The sequence below is a fragment of the Anabrus simplex genome, chromosome 1 (assembly GCF_040414725.1).
Source record: "Anabrus simplex isolate iqAnaSimp1 chromosome 1, ASM4041472v1, whole genome shotgun sequence".
In the NCBI taxonomy this organism is placed as follows: Eukaryota; Metazoa; Arthropoda; class Insecta; order Orthoptera; family Tettigoniidae; genus Anabrus; species Anabrus simplex.
The window spans coordinates 1,518,175,979-1,518,194,543 of NC_090265.1; the positions used below are offsets into that span (position 1 = coordinate 1,518,175,979).

Here is an 18,565-nt window from a genome sequence, read left to right on the forward strand (position 1 = left end):
GTTTTCACTCTGGAGTGACGATGTAACGCAAACTGTCCTGTATTTTTCTCTATGTTATCATACCTTAGTTACACTGTATTCGTGTGGTGGTGGGTTCGAATCCCTCCGTCGGCAGCTCTGAAGATGGCTTAAAGTGGTTTTACAATTCCACTCCAGGCAAATGCTGGGGGTTGTACTTTAATTAAGGTCACGGCCTTTACCGTCCCAGTCCTATCACTTTCCTATCCTTGCGTCGCCGAAAACCTTCAACGTCTTGGTGCGACGTTAAACCACTAGCAAAAAAAAGGGGGGGGGGTGGAACGAAGAGTTAGACACTTACAGTAGATAACGCCTATTGCTTGTGCAACTGACTTAACTGGAACTTAGCATAGCTGTCATATTGTATGCATTTGAAGAGGAACACAACAGATGTCGGGGAATTCTTCCTTCGTTGTAGCGTTGAGATACAAGAACAAGATAGCTTTTAAAATCCTAGTTTGAGAAAAATAACGCTAAAATTTTCCGTCTCTGAAGGCATGTTTTACGGTAGTTGTCATGTATCTACAGGAAAATAAAAGTGTTACCTAATTAGGGGCGTTTCACACTAGCACAAAAATATTTTTAAGAACCCAAAAGAAAACACGTAGGGAAGTCATTTAAGATCGTTTCTTATTTAATGATGAGGGAATTTAGTTAAATAATAGTTACGAGGATATCAGAGGGAGAAAAACTTCAACGGCAATAAAACGCGTCCGTTAGTCTAGCAATGCATGGCTCTGTTACTTGACTAAAAGCCGTGTTTCTGCCATGTATGAGTTAGTAGGACCGTATGATCTTGTCGTATTTTGGAGAGACTTAGGCTGCTGGATCCAATCCGCTGAGACAACACTACCGGTGTACGTTTGGTTCTTATATTCAGGAAAGTTTTCACCGTAATATTAGGACATTTGATTTACATTTTGATGTTGAGTGAAGGAATCTAATGCTTACACATTTATAACATACAACTACAATTTTATTTATTTCTATAATCAATGCAATTACGTCTAGATTTTTTTGTACAAACAAAAACACAATGTACATAGGATATTAAATATAACTCTCTTTTGGTCCATTTGTTAAACTTAAATATCAATCAGGTACACGGTAAAGGCAAGATGCGAGAACGTCTCTTAGCGTTGAGGTATGTATATCATTCATTGTTCATTCCGCTCAGAACTTGTCCGCTAGCCTGGTCCGCCCACTTCCTTTCCACTTAAACTTTCACACGACCTTTCTTGTTATATACAAAATATATTTTCATTTATTTAGAATGATTGAACTAATCAAAGTCATGATGATAAATTGGTAATATTCCGAATGCTTAGTTAATGGAGAGTTGAATAATAGTTCATATGCAGAGTTCAGCATTACACTAAAAACACATCTGTCCTTAACAATCCTTATTCTAGATGCTCATAGCAGAGTTTTTCAGAGTTAACTCCATTTTGTACTTTCGTTTTAAAATGTGACAAACACTGTAGAGTAACTGAGCTGAGTTCACGTTTCAGCAGATGATCCTTGGTTTAATGAATTTTGCGGAAGCTTATATTTATCAGCATAAAAATCTTCCAACTACGCCTGTGGTTCCCTGTAGCATTTTTTTTTCCAGAACTTATTTCATTTGAATTTTCTTTGTGTGGACATTTGAAGGGCAGCTATTCTTAATTATCACAGCTCTGAATTTTGAAGCAATGTGGTGGATGTTAAATTTACGCCAGAGTATGAAACCTGGAGTTATGTTTCTCCACAGTGGAAAAACTAGTATAAAAATTACGGCAAACATACCGGTATGTCGAAAGTTCAGAAGCGCTAGAGTTGAATCCTGATCATAAGAGACGCACAACTGAGAATATGTTCTGTTCATTATAAGACGGTCTTTTTTTTTTTTTTTTCTTGCATTGGTAACTAGTCTGTATCCGAGCACTGTTCTGGTTACTGCAAGCTGTACAATTCAAATTAAGGTTAATATATTTGTGGATAAATATATGCATGGAAATGAGAAGACAGGCTCATCAGATTAAAACCAAAACACTTTCACTCTAAAGCTGCCCTTCTTGCGTAGAGGAAGATTGTATTCCAAGTTCTAAGTTCTATTACTGGTAGACTGTTCGTCACGTACAGTAGAGTTGGTAATTCCCAATGCTTGATATGAGATTTTTTGTGATATTGAAGACATTGAAATAAACTAATAGATTCTAAGTATTTGGAGTATGTTCTTTTCATCACATAATAGCTACATGTAAATGCGCGATATGACACCTGATGCAATAAACAGACCACTAGGAGTCGGTTGTGATGACTGAAGAGATGGAAGATGATTTTCACTGTAGTTACTTGGCTAGAGTAGTTCATTTGTAGACACTGTGCGATCGAAACAGAAGAATATCATATGAGAGAATGCTGAACGTTTCCAGACATCTTAGATGAGATATATCACTGGGGGTGTGGTTGTCGAAGACTATTAACGCGGTCCTCTTGTGATGTTCAGTGGAGCTAACGCAGTTGGCTAATGGTAGGAAGTGGACGATACGCAGTAACCACTGTACGTACGAATAGCCTCTTCTGTGTAGCTGTTCCCGGGAATCACGCCTGGCTCCGTATGGTGTCGTGGACACGTGTGTCCGTGAGGACACTGACATAACGTACTGGTGTTCACTTCCTCCAGAAGCTCCGGGCGTTTTCGCAGGGTGAATAGGCGGCACGGCTCCTTACGCTGGCAGCGAAGTCTCTGAAACACGAAAATTACGTTGATCAAGCTCTGAATTGATGCTTTTTTTTTCATTCATTTAGATCTAGAAAACATGAGCATAGAAGCCATCGTCCCTCCTAAACGCAGCACAATTTTTGAACTATCACAATTCGTTCATAATTTATGCAAATGATTACAAAAGGCACCTTGTAAGATAAACAAATAATTTAAAATGACTACATCTATATTCTAGTTACCACAATAATAGGCTACTGTTCGGGATGCCTCGGATTCAGTTTTCAGTTCTGTGATGGTTATAAAAGAAGATTTGTATGGGGAGACCGAGGCAACTGATAATAAACTGGAACTTGCCTGTTGCATTGCCAGAAGAAATAGTGGAAAGCAAATGCCCAAACTACCACCAAACTACAACTCCGCAAGTACAACACCTGTATGTTTCACAGACATACAAAAATAAAACTTATTAGAGAGTTTCTACATACTAAAATACTCGGGTTAAAAGTTTCTAGATACAGTCTGTCTGAAGATTAATTTAACATACACAGCATTTTACAGACAATTCGCACTTGTAGAGCATTGTCTCTTCTAGTAAGCTCAAGAAAGCAAACTCTAGCCATCGTCAAGAAAATACTATTGCAAAGAATGACTCTCTAATGCAGTATAGGCTATGTAGCTGGAGCGTATACATTCTCAGTTTTGTTTCTGTTTTATACAATAAAGTGATATTAAAGGTACCTCATCTACTTATACCATATACTTGTTCTTTCCTTCTAAAATCTGAGTGAGATAATTTTCAAGCCCAAATTTGACCGAATCCATCTGAGCATCTCTTGTCCTTGTATTTTCGGATGTCTGACGAAATCCGCCATTGTATGGAAGTTGGGGTTATGTGTTAAATTCGACAGTAATACTTGAGAACAAGTGTGAGGTGGGAATCTTGACTTGATAGTGTCCGTCCATAACTCTTGGCCTTCACACTCGGTAGATTATCTCGCATTTCAACAAATTGCGAAATAAAGCAAAACATCATTCGTTACCTCACCCGCTCAAAAGTAGAACTCTGGTATCCAATTTCTCCTTCTGTAATATATAATTTGTGAATGCGAATCAAGTGAAATAGTTTATTGAGATAATAATTCTCTCGGGCAGCTACTTCGCGACATATCTGCTCTCAGAACGAATTTGTAAACTCAGGACTGATCATGTAATGCCGCGAAGTGTATGGCTACAGAAGCGTAAATATGTAACGTGTCGCTGCACTAAACAAAAATACCCTTTGTAAATCCTCATTGTTCTAGATAATTGCCTTTCAAATTGCAACATTTTTCCATATGACTGCTGAGCATGACGGCACGCAGGTAAGCGAAGCGCAGCCTCTCTCAGTATTATCGAAGTGTTACTTCAGTCATACGAGATCCATGGTTGTCCAACAGGTACGAAGTTAGCTTTCGATTAGATAAACTTGAATTCTATTTTTTCAGGTATTTAAAGAGTGAATAAATCGCAGAAGTAGCCTAGTTGCTCAAGCATTTCTTCAAGGCTGTGGAACACTCAGGCGAGGTCGATTTCTTTACGAATTTCTTTCTATACGTACCCCAGGGTATGATAGGACTATCTGTTGAACAAATCATTGACGGGTTAGTTTATATATTATATAATTGCTGCAGGTACGTACGCCATTTAGCCGTTGGGAATAATGCCGTCCCATACCGTACAGTAGTATGGTGCGTACGAAGGGCTTCCACCAATTAACTGTGACATTCTCTCGCATTTCTCTCTTGGAGAACGGCTATTTTGATGTTGCGCGCTGCTCTACATGGGTTACTTCCATCCCGCACGACGTTCGCCACACAATTGATTCCACAGAGCTCTCTGTGCTACTACCAGCAATCACAGAGCTATCTGCTGTTTCGAATAAACACTATGCCTGCATAGCTTCCACGCGACAAGTAAGTTTGTGATCCGCTCACATATCTGCAAGAAAAAAAAAATAGTTGCAATGACGTTTGCCCCAACCCTTGCATATTGCATGTACATATGCCGTAAGCCAATAAGAATACGGTATCCAGTATTCGGGAGATAGTAGGTTCGAACCCCACTATCGGCAGCCCTGAAAATGGTTTTCCGTGGTTTCCCATTTTCACACCAGGCAAATGCTGGGGCTGTACCTTAATTAAGGCCACGGCCGATTCCTTCCCACTCCTAGCCCTATCCTGTCCCATCGTCGCCATAAGACCTATCTGAGTCGGTGCGACGTAAAGCAACTAGCAAAAAAAATAAGAATACGCAAAGACTTAAGTCTGCAAATCGTAAAAACAATCTTGAGAGTACAAGGTTAAGTTAGGTTGATAATGAAATTTTCTTCCATTTCAATTGAATTGATCTTTATAGAGGAGTTAACGTTGCTTTTTTTTTTCGGAGGAGTTCTTGCAAATTTTCTTGCTTTTTATAAATCCTAATTGAATTCTATACATACGAACTGGACGAAATAAGACCGCATTAATAAAATGCTGCGTTCGTCATTTATCACCAGTTATGTTATTAATGCATTATTCGAACACGCCACAATTCTACTTACCTGGCATTACCCAAACAGTTCTACAAGCCTACAGGAAAAGAAGCCATGCTTTACTTATACCCGCAAATGTAACACTAGTGATTTTCATAATGCGGCAGTGGCAGTACCGTTTAATCTCGCTAGTCACGAAAACATCGCTACTACAGTGTGCCAACCTGCAAGATTAACTGTAACTGTAAGACGACGTATCGGCAATTAGGGTCCCTTAACTGTGTGGTTAGCAACACAGAATCGAACCCAACAGTTAGAAAATAACTATACATCACTCACTACCTTCAGTACTAACAGGGGAGAAAGAGTAAAGTACCCTTAGTGTATAAGCTTTAATGGCAGGGGCTATAATAACAGTCATTGTAATGTTCCTGTTGATCAGTTCTATGGCCTAGGACATTGTAGGTCCTCACATTTAGTTTTCTTCCGGTTCGGCGATATTAGAGCATTTGAGGTCGAGTGAGACTTTAATTTCCTGACTTTGTGATAGTACATATATCACACCCCAGAATTATATGTAGAAGTTAGAGATATTATTGTCAGTATTCGATTTTTATTATTATTATCATTATTATTATTATTATTATTATTATTATTATTATTATTATTATTTCATTTGTATATTTTGCCATTTATATTGGTAAGCTGGAAGATATCCACATATGTAGGTATGAGTAATTTGTTTTGCATGAGTGGGAAAACATTGCTTTAATAACTCTGGTAATTTGAATGAGTCATATGGCTGCCCCAGTGTTTGTTGTGATGTACTTGTGTCGGGAAATTCATGAGTCATGTATATATCCCAGCCTGATGAGATGAGCTTGTTGTTGTATTAGGAAAGTTTGGTGATTCATGGAATATACCCCAGAGTTTGTTATTGTCTTGGGAGGAAGAAGTAGTTCAGGGCTTGGGCTTGAGAAGAGGACCACCCATGATTGGCTGGCAAGCACCAATCCAGACGTATCATCTGAGAGGAGGGGGATGTTGATGTTTATAAAGGTTGATCATACGGCGGCAACCAGAACATTGTAAGAAACATTGCAAGAGACATTGTAAGGGTGATTGTAGAGGTGATTGTAAAGGAACGAGAAGGAAGATGACTACAACTGCAACTACAACTGATACACTGTACGGGAAGGAAGTGGTGCTGATACACGGTACTGGAGTGACACGGCTGCAATGGACTGGACTTCAAACGTTCGTGGAGCGTAGTCTTGTTATGTTTGTGGAAAGTGGATGATTGTGGAGAGTGCTTGCGCATTAAGTATTGTAACACTTGTGGCGGCCTAGCATTATATGTTGGTGAAAGCTATCTCAGACTTTCCATAAATGTATATGTTGAGGATCGACAGACGTGTGTATATATCTTTACAACAAGTGTTAAAATATGTGAACACAGTAGTACAAGGTACAGTATCTGTGTGATGTGATAACTGCCGATTATGAGAATCGGTAAATCGAATTGATATAGAGACAGTGAAGGGTGTTTATCTTCATACATGTACATTGTTCATCGGACCATCTACAAATGGTAGCTTAGTTCTCGCTTTCGTTTTCCCACGATTTTCATTATTATTGTTGTTGTTGTAAATATGGAGTCTTCCAGCAATATTTTATGTGTGTATTATATGTAAAATGTTGTATGTTGATGAGGTGCTCATGCACAGAATCTGTTAAGAATATAGTTAGCTATTTTAGATTCAGTGTTATTGATGAACCTAGGTGCAGTTCCTACCTAATTAGTCGTTTTCAGGAGGTTAGGTAAGGCTTGCAGCAGATGTACCAGTACGCAGCATTATGTACACGCCCTGGGATATAAAGTTTATCATGCTCTTATCTAAATTCGAGGGATCCATTCTGGTGAACTCTGGCGCCCATACTACGGACATTTCGGTTAATTATGCTTATTAATTTTATTAAGTTTTTGAGTAATTTTATTTATATATTATTATTGATGATTTTATTTTTTATTATTATAATCAAAAAAAGTTACAACTTCCCTTCTTCTTCTGCTTCTTCTCCTCCTCCTTCTTCCGAAACCTTCTCTTCTTCTTATTCTTATTCTTCTTCCGAAACCTATCTCCGTCATATTTCATATCAATAATGGCTCATGACCACGTGGTTTTGCATCTAATAAAAAAATAATCACCACAGCAACGACCATCATCGCCAATTAACTTCATCATCATGACGACTGAACAGTATTTCCGTGGCAGCGATGCTTGATGAGCTTGGTATTAACAATCTAAATTCTTGAATATCTATTATCATAGGCCTTGCGATAAAAATACATATATCACTTCGTCGTCTTCTTCCTTGCGTTTTCCTGCTGGTGCATAGTACGCTGTTTTAATATTGGCTCGCCTTTTTGCACGATCTTGAGCGTCGTGTGGTCTTAAGTTGAGAGGCTTCATATCCGAATTTACTGTGTCATGCCAGCGCAGCTTTGCACGTCCACGTGGACGTTGCCTGTTAATTTCAAAGAAGTGAGTAAAATTGGCAACTGTTCCAGGTGCAGCACGCAGGACGTGATCATACCACTGGGGACAATTTTCCCGTGCCTTCTCAGTGCTGGCGAACGGTGTCTTTTTTGACATGATGCAGGAGTGTGATGCCCAACGGAGCATATGCATTTCTATGTTGTGTAATTAGCCCTTCGTAGCTTTGTCAGCCGGTCGACATTCAGCTACCACGCGTGTATATGAGACGTAAATGATTGAAAATTGTAGTTTCTATAACATCTGTTACATACAGGTTTTAGATGGAACAAATTATTTCCAGAAATATTGGAAAGTTTGTGAACAGTGTAATAATCGCGAATATATCCGTCGTTATCATTCGTAAGGTAAAAGTTCTTAAAACATAAAAAGACATTAAAAAGTAGGTAACTACATTTTATATAACTATAACATACAATGTTTCAATATAGCCAACATTAACGGAGAAATTTGACATTTCCTGGTTTAATCATCTTCATATTGCTACGCAACTACATACTAATTAAATCGTATATAGCACATTGCACTGTCCGGATATCCCTAACCTTAAATGCCGAATTTCAAGATATTCTGTCGAACTGTTTTCTCGTAATGTTCACACAAACAAACAAACAAACAGGCAGACAGACATTCAACTAAACCCACTTTCGACTTTTGTATTCGTAATCCTAGTATGTTGTATGTTGGGTATTCATCCCGAAGGCTGGTTTGATCTTCGACAGTTCCGCCAACAGCTGTCATAGATGGCCTAGGCGTCACTGAAGAGGCATAATAGGGAAATGAGGAGTGAGGTAGATTCCCGTTGCTTTCCTCACCGAGCCAGAAGTTGCTATTGCATATCAGTCTGCCAAGCCCACTGAAATGCATGCATCAACCGACCCTATAAGTGATATTTTCACACCATTCATAGCAGGGACTGGCTGCATGAGGAATGGTATTTCTAGCATCGCTCATTTCTCGGTCACTTTCATATTGTCAAAGCCAAGGATGAGACTGAGACAGGTCAATGAAAGTAAAAAAATTATTCTAGCCCACACCAGAAGACATAGTGCTCTGTAAACACTACATCTCGTCAGCAAAGAAATCCTAATCTGAAATAAAATGAATGAGCTAAAAAAAATAGTGTGCAGACAAAATTGTAATTTAATTTATATAGACAATAGTATGTTTTACAATACAGCCGAAATGTTTAAATAAATATTGAAAATATACGAGATAAACTATACACAGAGATTTGTAGTGGAGCTTTCAGAAGGACAGCTGCTGACTCAAATTATATTTCATCAAACGGGTGTACAGGAATTGAGTAAAGGGGATATCTTCAAACTTCTTTAAAATTCTTCTGAGTATCAGCTTACAATTCCAGCATTTATTATTATTATTATTATTATTATTATTATTATTATTATTATTATTATTATTATTATTATTATTATTATTACAATAATATTGAACTAAGAGTCCAGTTTACGGGCATGATAGTCAAGTAGCATTCTCACCAGACTTCTCACCACGGATACCGCGGTTTAAAACCTTGCGAATTCATGTGGGATTTCTTAAATGAGTTCAAGTCTGTTGCCTCATGAATGACACTCGGAATAGCTTTTGTTCCTTGATAAATGGCCTATGTATAACCTTCATGACAGGCAAACGGCAAGTTTGAACTACAGTTCATCTTTGAACAAGAAAAGTCTTGTTATTTTTTTATGTCATACCGAATAAGTAGAATCCTTTAGAGGCCGACCATTGACCTCTTCACAGCTGTAGTTTTACTTTCGTATTTGAATGGGACCGCATTACCAGTGTTAAACATTTGTTCCCCTAAGATCTTCAGCTTGGAATATACGAATCACTAACCTTTTCGTAATGACTAGGAAGCGAATTTGCTTACTGGATGTTTATGCGTTGTTTACAATAGTGTGCTACTTGTTGATGTGGGATGTTTTATTTTTGGGCGCTGGCACGGCAGGAACGCCCTTGTTTGAATGTCGTCTCCGTACTCCTCTACCCTCTGGATATATTAGTCACTTGGAGCGGGTGAATTGTGGATACCCTAAAGTCAGGGCCGCCCTAACATTGGCTTTCGAATATACGTCCGTTCCTGGTTCTAATGCCACCCATTGAAACAGGTGGAAATACTACTAAATCTGGACGATAATTCGATGTATGAATCTCATGTGCACGTTCAGAGGAAATAGCCTATGATCAGAACAACATGTTATACGTCATCAATACTTTTACTCGCATTTGTCTATTTTTACAGAAATAGTTTAAAATAAAAATGTGTTAAAATATAGTATCACCTGCATACAAACTGTTTTATTTAAGGGCAACTTCCAGTTTTGTAACTGAGTCGAAATAGACACACTACTGTACTCGTCCTGATTACAAATACGCTAACAGTTTTTTTAATTAGTAATAGCCCCATCTTACCATCGTCCCCCTGTGGGTGGGGGCGGTAGAATAACACCCACGGTATCCCCTGCCTGTCGTAAGAGACGACTAAAAGGGGCCCCAGGGGCTCTCAACTTGGGAGCGTGGATTGGCGACCATGGGACCCTTAGCTGAGTCCTAGAATTACTTCCACTTACTTGTGCCAGGCTCCTCACTTTCATCTATCCTATCCGACCTCCCTTGGTCGACTCTTGTTCTTTTCCGACCCCGACGGTATTAGAGCACTCGAGGCCGGGAGCCTTTCATTTTCAAGTCCTTCGTGCCCCTTATCGTCCTTTGGCCGATACCTTCATTTTTCGAAGTGGCGGATCCCTTTAATTTTTTCTCTGATTGCTGTTATATAGAGGATGGTTGCCTAGTTGTATTTCCTCTTAAAACAATAATCACCACCACCACCCCCACTCTTATCATCGCGCCCCATGACGTATTCAGCTGCTGGTGAATATAAATTCATGGATAAAAAAGTTGGTGTAATTATGAAGTAAATGTCGACCAAACAGCTTGGCTCTGCTATGGAGGATTTACAAATTCTGTCATAAGGTCTCGAACAGGAAGCACTCGCTATTGTGAGGACAGCTAAAGAGGAACATGGGTTATAATTTCGCTCTTGGGATTTTTCCGTGATTTTTCCGTGATTTTTCCCTTTCAGTTCCAGGTGAACATTCAGACAGGCCACGGACGATTCCCCCAGCTAATAAAAAAGTCACCCTTGAGTATAAATATTTTAGCCACATGAAATAGGCTTCACAGCTGTTTATTGATCGCTATGTCCCATAAAAAGAAACAAAAAAAAATGTCAATCAGTAACACAAAATAAGTGATAAGAGGGAAGGCATATGGGCATTAACTTACACTCTGCGGCGAGCAGGCGAACGAATACTGATAGACGCCTCCCACTCCAATGGCTTGCCTCTTGATGAGGTAAGCAACGGCGCCCTTGGGGCAGTGACAGTGGACCACCTGTTCCGTGACGTTGTCAGGGCCGCTGCGCAGCGTCCAGGTGACGTCGCGGAAGAAGCGGCACTTGGGCAGCTTCCGGATGGGCTCGCACAGCTGCAACAAAAAGTGCAAAGTTATTTTGGATAACCGTCGACTCTACTCATGTCAGAGAGCTTCCAGTTTGTTGCTTTTATGTTGCGTTGTTCAGTTCCAAGTAAACAATATTATTTATGCAAGGTATTCCAGGAGGAATAGTACATATTTCGGGAGGCAATAATATTTATTTATTTATTTAGCGTATGACTTACGTAAAACACGAAACAATGGGGAATAAACAAAGAAAGAAAAATAAGTTCATGATGGCAGTAATATTGTCTATGTGAAGTACAAAAAATTACATGTGTCCAGCGTGCCATGCATATTGTATTATAGGTGTTTGTATGGTACGCGTAAGAATATTCGTACACAAATTACTTATAGATGTATTTACTGATGCAGAAACCGAACCAAATGTGCAACAGAACAGTTCAACCTGAATGACTTATTGATGCAAAAACCTTACATAAAACGTAACAGTTCAACGAATTTGGCTTATCGATGTATTTATTGATGCACAAACCTACATGTTAAAAATCGCACCACTAATTCAGTGCGCATTTCTGCTCTCTTGGATTTTTTATTTTATTCTGCTAGTTGCTTTACGTCGCACCGACACAGATAGGTCTTACGGCGACGATGGGATAGAAAAGGCCTAGGAGTTGGAAGGAAGTGGCCGTGGTCTTAATTAAGGCAGGGCCCCAGCATTTACCTGGCGTGTAAATGGGAAACCACGAAAAACCATCTTCAGGGCTGCCGACAGTGGGATTCGAACACACTATCTCCCGGATGCAAGCTTACAGCCGCGTGCCCCTGACCGCACGGCCAACTCGCCCGGTCTCTCTTGGATTTAGTACGAATAGCTTGTCGGAGGTCGTCTTGGCGTTCCTTTATGACGGCAGACCTATGCATAATGTGAGCGACCAATTCATCCACTGTGTTTCATTTTTCTCCACCGACATTGTGTTTCATCCATCTCTGACACAAACATCTTCGTTTGTACAGCAATAAAAGCATCAGTAATCTATGTGAAATAAATTTGTGTTAGGTGTGGTTGTTCTGCATGCCATTCTAATACCGTAGCTGTAAATTCACACACCTTGCATATTGAGCACATGTTTTGGTGACCTTTCTTATTTCCAATAGTGTATACAGCTGCCTCCAAACATACTTCCTATTCCTCCTGAAACACCCTGTAGATAAGGAAAATGGCCTATTATGAGTGAGCGAGGGTAATGAATTATTGGGTCCCAAAATGTAATGGTTACACAGTCGTTCGTATTTAACTAATCAAAAATGAATGATTTAATTTATATTGTGTACTTAATAGTAATTTCCAAATCCTGTGTTTTATTGGATCACTTTAAGTCAGCTTGCTTGTAACAGGATGTCCCATTATTAAATTCTTACATCGGACCGTACTTCGTTTGTCCAATGAACTAGAACATCATTTCCATCAAAATGGGCCGATATTGAATTTATCGGATTTTATAACCATGTATAAGGAAAGAATTTTCCCATAGAAAAATAAATGGACATATCATTAATAAAGATCAGGGCATTATTATCGTTATTGAAGAATTATTCCGAAATCTGGTTAATAAGTAGGTCGACTCTCAGCTGCAGCATTAGCGATGTTTTTTGCTAGTGGTTTAACGTCGCACTAACACATTGAAGTTTTTCGGCGGCACAAAGATGGAACAGGGTTAGGGTTGGGAAGAAAGTGGCCGTGGCCTTAATTAAGGTACATCCCCAGCAGTTGCCTGGTGTGAAAATGGGAAACCACGGAAATCCATCTTCAGGGCTGCGGACATTGGGATTCGAATCCACCACCTCCCGAATGCAAGCGCACAGCCTAGTGAACCTAACCGCACAGCTAATTCGCTTGGTAGTGATGATTATTTTAGATAGTTCGATCATGGCTAAGTCTGGTAATATTTGAAGGTGCTCAAATACGTCAGCCTCGTGTCGGTAGATTTACTGGCTCGTAAAAGAACTCCTGCGGAACTAAATTCTGGCACTTCGGCGTCTCCAAAAACTGTAAAAGTAGTTAGTGGGACGTAACGCAAATAACATTCATTATTAATTATTTTAGGTAGGGGTGCATTCACATGCATTCGTTGATTACGTCACTGACTTTTCTATATAGTTCAAATCTTTTGTCAAATAAAATATTTGCGTTCCATGTTGGTATCAAAATAACGTGTACATATATTATTCGAAATCGCGGAAGCTAGAGCTTCTACAATCGATCTCTAAGTTGTCGTTTAAATACAACACAGTTCGTCGTTACAACCTTGTTTAACTCTAGAAAATATAGTTCTTCAATTACAACCTTTCCATTTAAATACAGAATAAAAAGTAGACGTTGTAATCTCTTGCTACTGCGACGTAACATTGTATTAATAAGAATAATGTCCGACTCGTTGGCTGAATGGTCAGCGTACTGGCCTTCGGTTCAGAGGGTCCCGGGTTCGATTCCCGGCCGGGTCGGGGATTTTAACCTTCATTGGTTAATTCCAATGGCCTGGGGGCTGGGTGTTTGTGCTGTCCTCAACTTCCCTGCAACTCACACACCACACGCAACACTATCCTCCACCACACTAACACGCAGTTACCTATACATGGCAGATGCCGCCCACCCTCATCGGAGGGTCTGCCAGGAATGCCAGGCTGAGTGGCTCACTCAGTTGAGGCGCTGGCCTTCTAACCCCAACTTGACAGGTTCGATCTTGGCTCAGTCCGGTGGTATTTGAATGTGCTAAAATACGTCAGCCTCGTGTCAGTAGATTTACTGGCACGTAAAAGAACTCCCTCGGGACTAAATTCCGGCACAGCGGCGTCTCCGGAAACCGACAAAAGTAGTTAGTGGGACGTAAAGCCAATAACATTATTATTTTATCATCATCTGTTGTGCAGTAGAAAGCAAACGCTTCGCGTCTTCGTAAACTCAGCATGAAGTGGAGTCGTTAGGCCATAGCCCCAAAAATTAACTAGGTGCACTTTTCTGGTTTAGGCTGTATGAATATTCGGGATATATTTCTCTCTAAAAGTGAAAATCTCGTTTCTAAATTTCTAGCCTTCCTGACCAGTCAAATACATGTTCTTCCGGTTGAATTCACAGCACGCCTTTACCCCATCGATACTGTTATAGTTCGTAGAAGTGGGAATCGAAATCGGGTGAGAAGCTAGACCACGGCGCGGTCTTCGGGAGTTTAGAGGTCTCTATAGTATATACAACTGCTATTATCTCAAGACAACTGCGTGAAATCCTTGGGCTGGGAGTCGATCTGTAGGTGGTATTTAGTCCGTGTCTTTAAAGCACCTTTAACTATCATCGTAATAATATAATAAAGGAGAGCTGTTACCGAGACAAAGGACTATGTTACTGTACTTAGAATAGCCGCGAACTTGTCTTGTGCAGATGTTGTTGTCGAACCAATTAGTGAAGGCGATATCGGTCAGCTGACGTGATCCAAGCCCAGGATGACGTCAGTACCTGTGGCATCTCTTTGTTGTGGAACCTTCCTTCGCTTTTACGTGGAATGGTCATGATGAGGCAGTAAACAGGCTGAAATGATTCATGAAAGTGGTCCGGTAGGTTGGAGTCTCCTCAGGAAGTTTCCAGGCAAGATGTGATTAGATCCCATACTTGAAAGTTATTCGATGATATTATTATTATTATTATTATTATTATTATTATTATTATTATTATTATTATTATTATTATTATTATTATTATTATAATAATAAGGTAAGAAACCCATCCTTGCACTACGGAGAATTAAAATGGTGGCTTTACAATAAAATGACATTCAGCTTAGTAATATCGCAGGACTGTACGGCATAAACTCATTTGATACGTTTTCAGATGCAATTTGCTACATCCGCCGCCGTCACTCAGGCACCTGTAAGCTGTGTTGTACTGTTGGATTCTCTTTTCAGCAGACATATTTTAGAAAATATGAAGGTTCACCACGGTGAAGTATACCACAACAGACGTAACGTAGCCTACTCAAGTAGTCTTCTATGGAGAAACACTCTGAGAAACACCTATTGGTTCTGTATAAAAATGCATTAATCTATAACAACTTGGCGTAAGTAATGTGTGTCATTGTTTGTCTCAAAAACGTGTAATATCAGTAGACTCTCAAGCTTTAAATTTGGAAAACTTCATGCCTCAAAGTTGGTGCAGTTGGCGTCGTAGTAATGCAGAGGAAATCCCATTGTACGAGTGAAGGAAACCATCGTTAGATAGATACAGCTATAGGTCACTTCTTATCTTAGTGGAGTTCAGTTTGCAGCATTAGGGCCTACATACCTTAAGAGACCGAGCTCGATAGCTGCAGTCGCTTAAGTGCGGCCAGTATCCAGTATTCGGGAGATAGTAGGTTCGAACCCCACTGTCGGCAGCCCTGAAAATGGTTTTCCGTGGTTTCCCATTTTCACACCAGGCAAATGCTGGGGCTGTACCTTCATTAAGGCCACGGCCGCTTCCTTCCAACTCCTAGCCCTTCCCTGCCCCCTCGTCGCCATAAGACCTATCTGTGTCGGTGCGACGTAAAGCAACTAGCAAAAAAAAAAAAATACCTTAAGATGGCGCGTTCTGTCCGTCAGCGTGTGTCCGTCTCCGGCAGAGACGATTGGTGGGCAGACTTGACGTCCAGGGCATCGGCATTGGCGTTCCACCCACGGCGCTTCGTACAGGTCCACCTTGCTGCAGACAGCCCAAGGCGCGCATTCCGGTAGATCGTCCTCCGCACTCTGGAACAAGCATGTAAGACACAGGATAACTTCACAACATTCCTCCATATGTAGCAACTGGATCTTAGTTATGTGTATATCCAGCGCTTTAGTGGTTTAGTTATAGAGGTCACAGGTTTGACCGGAGCCTCGGCTGTATCTAACTAGGATAATGTTAGGAAGACTTCTTGAAGGCAAGAACCAGTGAATCACAAAAATGTTTCGGCTCCTGAAAAAATATGTATATTATGCCAAACATTCCCTACGTCAGTAGGTTTCTTTCTCTCGTTTAATCTTGTTTGTCCTTTGTTGTATGAGCATCTTGGCTTTCTAGACCGGGCCCGCTATATCACCGTCAGATAGCTTTTCAGTGACTTTCAACGTAGGCTGATTGGGTTTCGAACCAGCCCACAGATTTGAACCAAAATCGATAATAATTCTATTAAATATAGTCAGTTGGTTTTGAAATAGTTCAGCCTCACTTAACTCAGAACTCATTCTCCGTCGATTCAAGTTCGGATCTCCTATAGTTAGTTATATTCTCCCATCCACATCTTCCCTGGAAAGGAGGGAAATATATATATTACCTTTTATTTTATTACCAGTGGCTGTGTGCAATTATCTGCTATTCTTCTAGTGGTAGTAGTTTCTACGTTTTACGTTGAAAACATAAGTGAAAGCCCTGTCATTCTCATAGGGCGTTCCAATGTGGAGCAGTAACCTTTTGGACTATAATAGTTTTTTGAACAGATGTGTATAGTATTTGTATAGATGTTCATCTTGTCGAGTGTGGGAGCTATTATTTCGATCAGAGATAGTACATATTGGTGTGGACAGAGTCTGAGAGTAGTTGAGGTTCGCTCCGGAAACGAGCACAATGAAATGGTGTTATCCTGGAAGTGACGTGACTGAACTCTCCAGCGGAGTACACCTGCCTGTGCTCAGCTCCCACATCTCTCCGTGCCCTTGGAGCGGGTTGCAACCCTAGTTGCCCTGCATCTCTACCTGGCTATCTCGTACTCAGTGCTCTACCTACCTTGTACTCAGTGTTCGATAATGAAATTAACGGATGTTCTGCAAACCACCAGCTGTCATGTTCGACTTATTGTATCCTTTTGTAAATACCAAGAACTGTCTGTAACCGTTGCTTTAAGAAGAAAAGTGAGATTGTCGGCTTTAAAGACAGCCTTATTGAACCAAAATACAATTAGAAATCTTGTGACTCTAGGTCTCTTGACAGCAAAATTAGCTTGCCTTTTCACCTTTAGAGTATTATCATACATTTGTTTTCCATTGCCTATCCACTGATGGATGTTGGTGGTCACATGTCGGAATTTCAGGGGATGCGTGGAGTTCACCAGCTGTTCTCGTTAACGTCCTATCCTGTATGATTTTGTAACCTTCCCTAGGTCCTGGGTCGCGACGCTGTCGCTTCTCGGCCTCTTGGCTAAGATCAAAGTGTAAAAGAACAATCATGTAAAAATCCAAACGTACAAATTTGAAGCGTTTAATAAAGCACTTAGCCAAGAGGTCGAGACCCCTCCCATCTCCTTCACCGAATCAAACTTCCAACCCGCTGCATCTCCTGGCTAGAGAGAGAAGGCGCCATCTTCTAGTTGGCCCGCCTCTTCCCTTCGGGTAACTGAATGAAAACATTCCCTAGGTTCTATAATTTTGAGCGAAGACATTTCTATTCTTCCTGCACTTCTTTTGCTACTAACTTTCCTTGAAAAATTAGTTAAAGCATTTCGTATTTGGGATTCCTGATTATGTGACCTAAATAAGATGATGTCTGTGCTTAATTGTTTGAATTAATTCTCCGTTTCTCCATTCGTTTCAAGATATCATCATTCCGTACTCGATCAGTCCAGGGAACGTTCAATAGGCGACTTTATCACACTCAAGTGCTTCTTTTTTTTCTATTTTTATTTTTTTTCGAAGCTTCCAGATCAATTCTCTTTACAGTAACATAGGCCAGACATAGCGTTGCGCATAACGCACCCTGAGTTTGAAATTAATTTCACGAGAATTTAAAACGAGTTTTAATTTACAGAAGAATTTATACCCCCTTTCAACTCTACATTATTTTCGTTAGTTGAATCCCAATCTTCGTGAAGCCAACTGCCCAAATATTTCAATTTATTAACCCGTTCGGGTTTAACATAAACATTACCAAACAGGTCAGCATCTCCATTCGTATTAATCAAGGGTTTCTACACTGACTACTCTGCAATATAAATACTGGAAACCTATCATTGCTTTGAACATGAGTAATAGAAAAGAGAACAGGTGTTTTTTTTTTTTTAATTTTGACTTCTTAAGACCCAACAAAAGTCATAAATTTATCACGTAACTGTTTTTGGAAATGAAGAATATTATGAGGAGATGTAATAATTCTAGTAATACAAGTGATAAAAGAACGGCTTTCGAGATGCGAAGCAAAGTCAGCTAACAAAATCGTACGTAAATAGCTTACAATCAAAAGGTCTAGTAGTAGAGGTAGTAATAATAAAAACTGTTTGCTGAAATATGGTG

General features: G+C 40.0%; 2 protein-coding genes across 4 annotated transcripts in view; one reads left to right on the forward strand and one right to left on the reverse strand.

The window, feature by feature from the left end:
- Window positions 1–18,565, forward strand: part of LOC136858458 (elongation factor-like GTPase 1) — a 400,027-nt gene that overhangs the window by 29,741 nt on the left and 351,721 nt on the right. The gene's annotated exons all lie outside the window — the stretch shown is intronic.
- The window catches only part of aos (protein argos), a 103,076-nt gene continuing 85,483 nt past the window's right edge, over window positions 973–18,565 (reverse strand). Inside the window, exons 2-4 of the mRNA XM_067138010.2 lie at window positions 15,878–16,051; window positions 11,105–11,305; window positions 973–2,749 (exon numbers count right to left, since the gene is read on the reverse strand). Of these exons, the coding sequence (XP_066994111.1) occupies window positions 2,528–2,749; window positions 11,105–11,305; window positions 15,878–16,051 (597 nt within the window). The 3' untranslated portion in view covers window positions 973–2,527. The remainder of the gene's footprint in view (window positions 2,750–11,104; window positions 11,306–15,877; window positions 16,052–18,565) is intronic.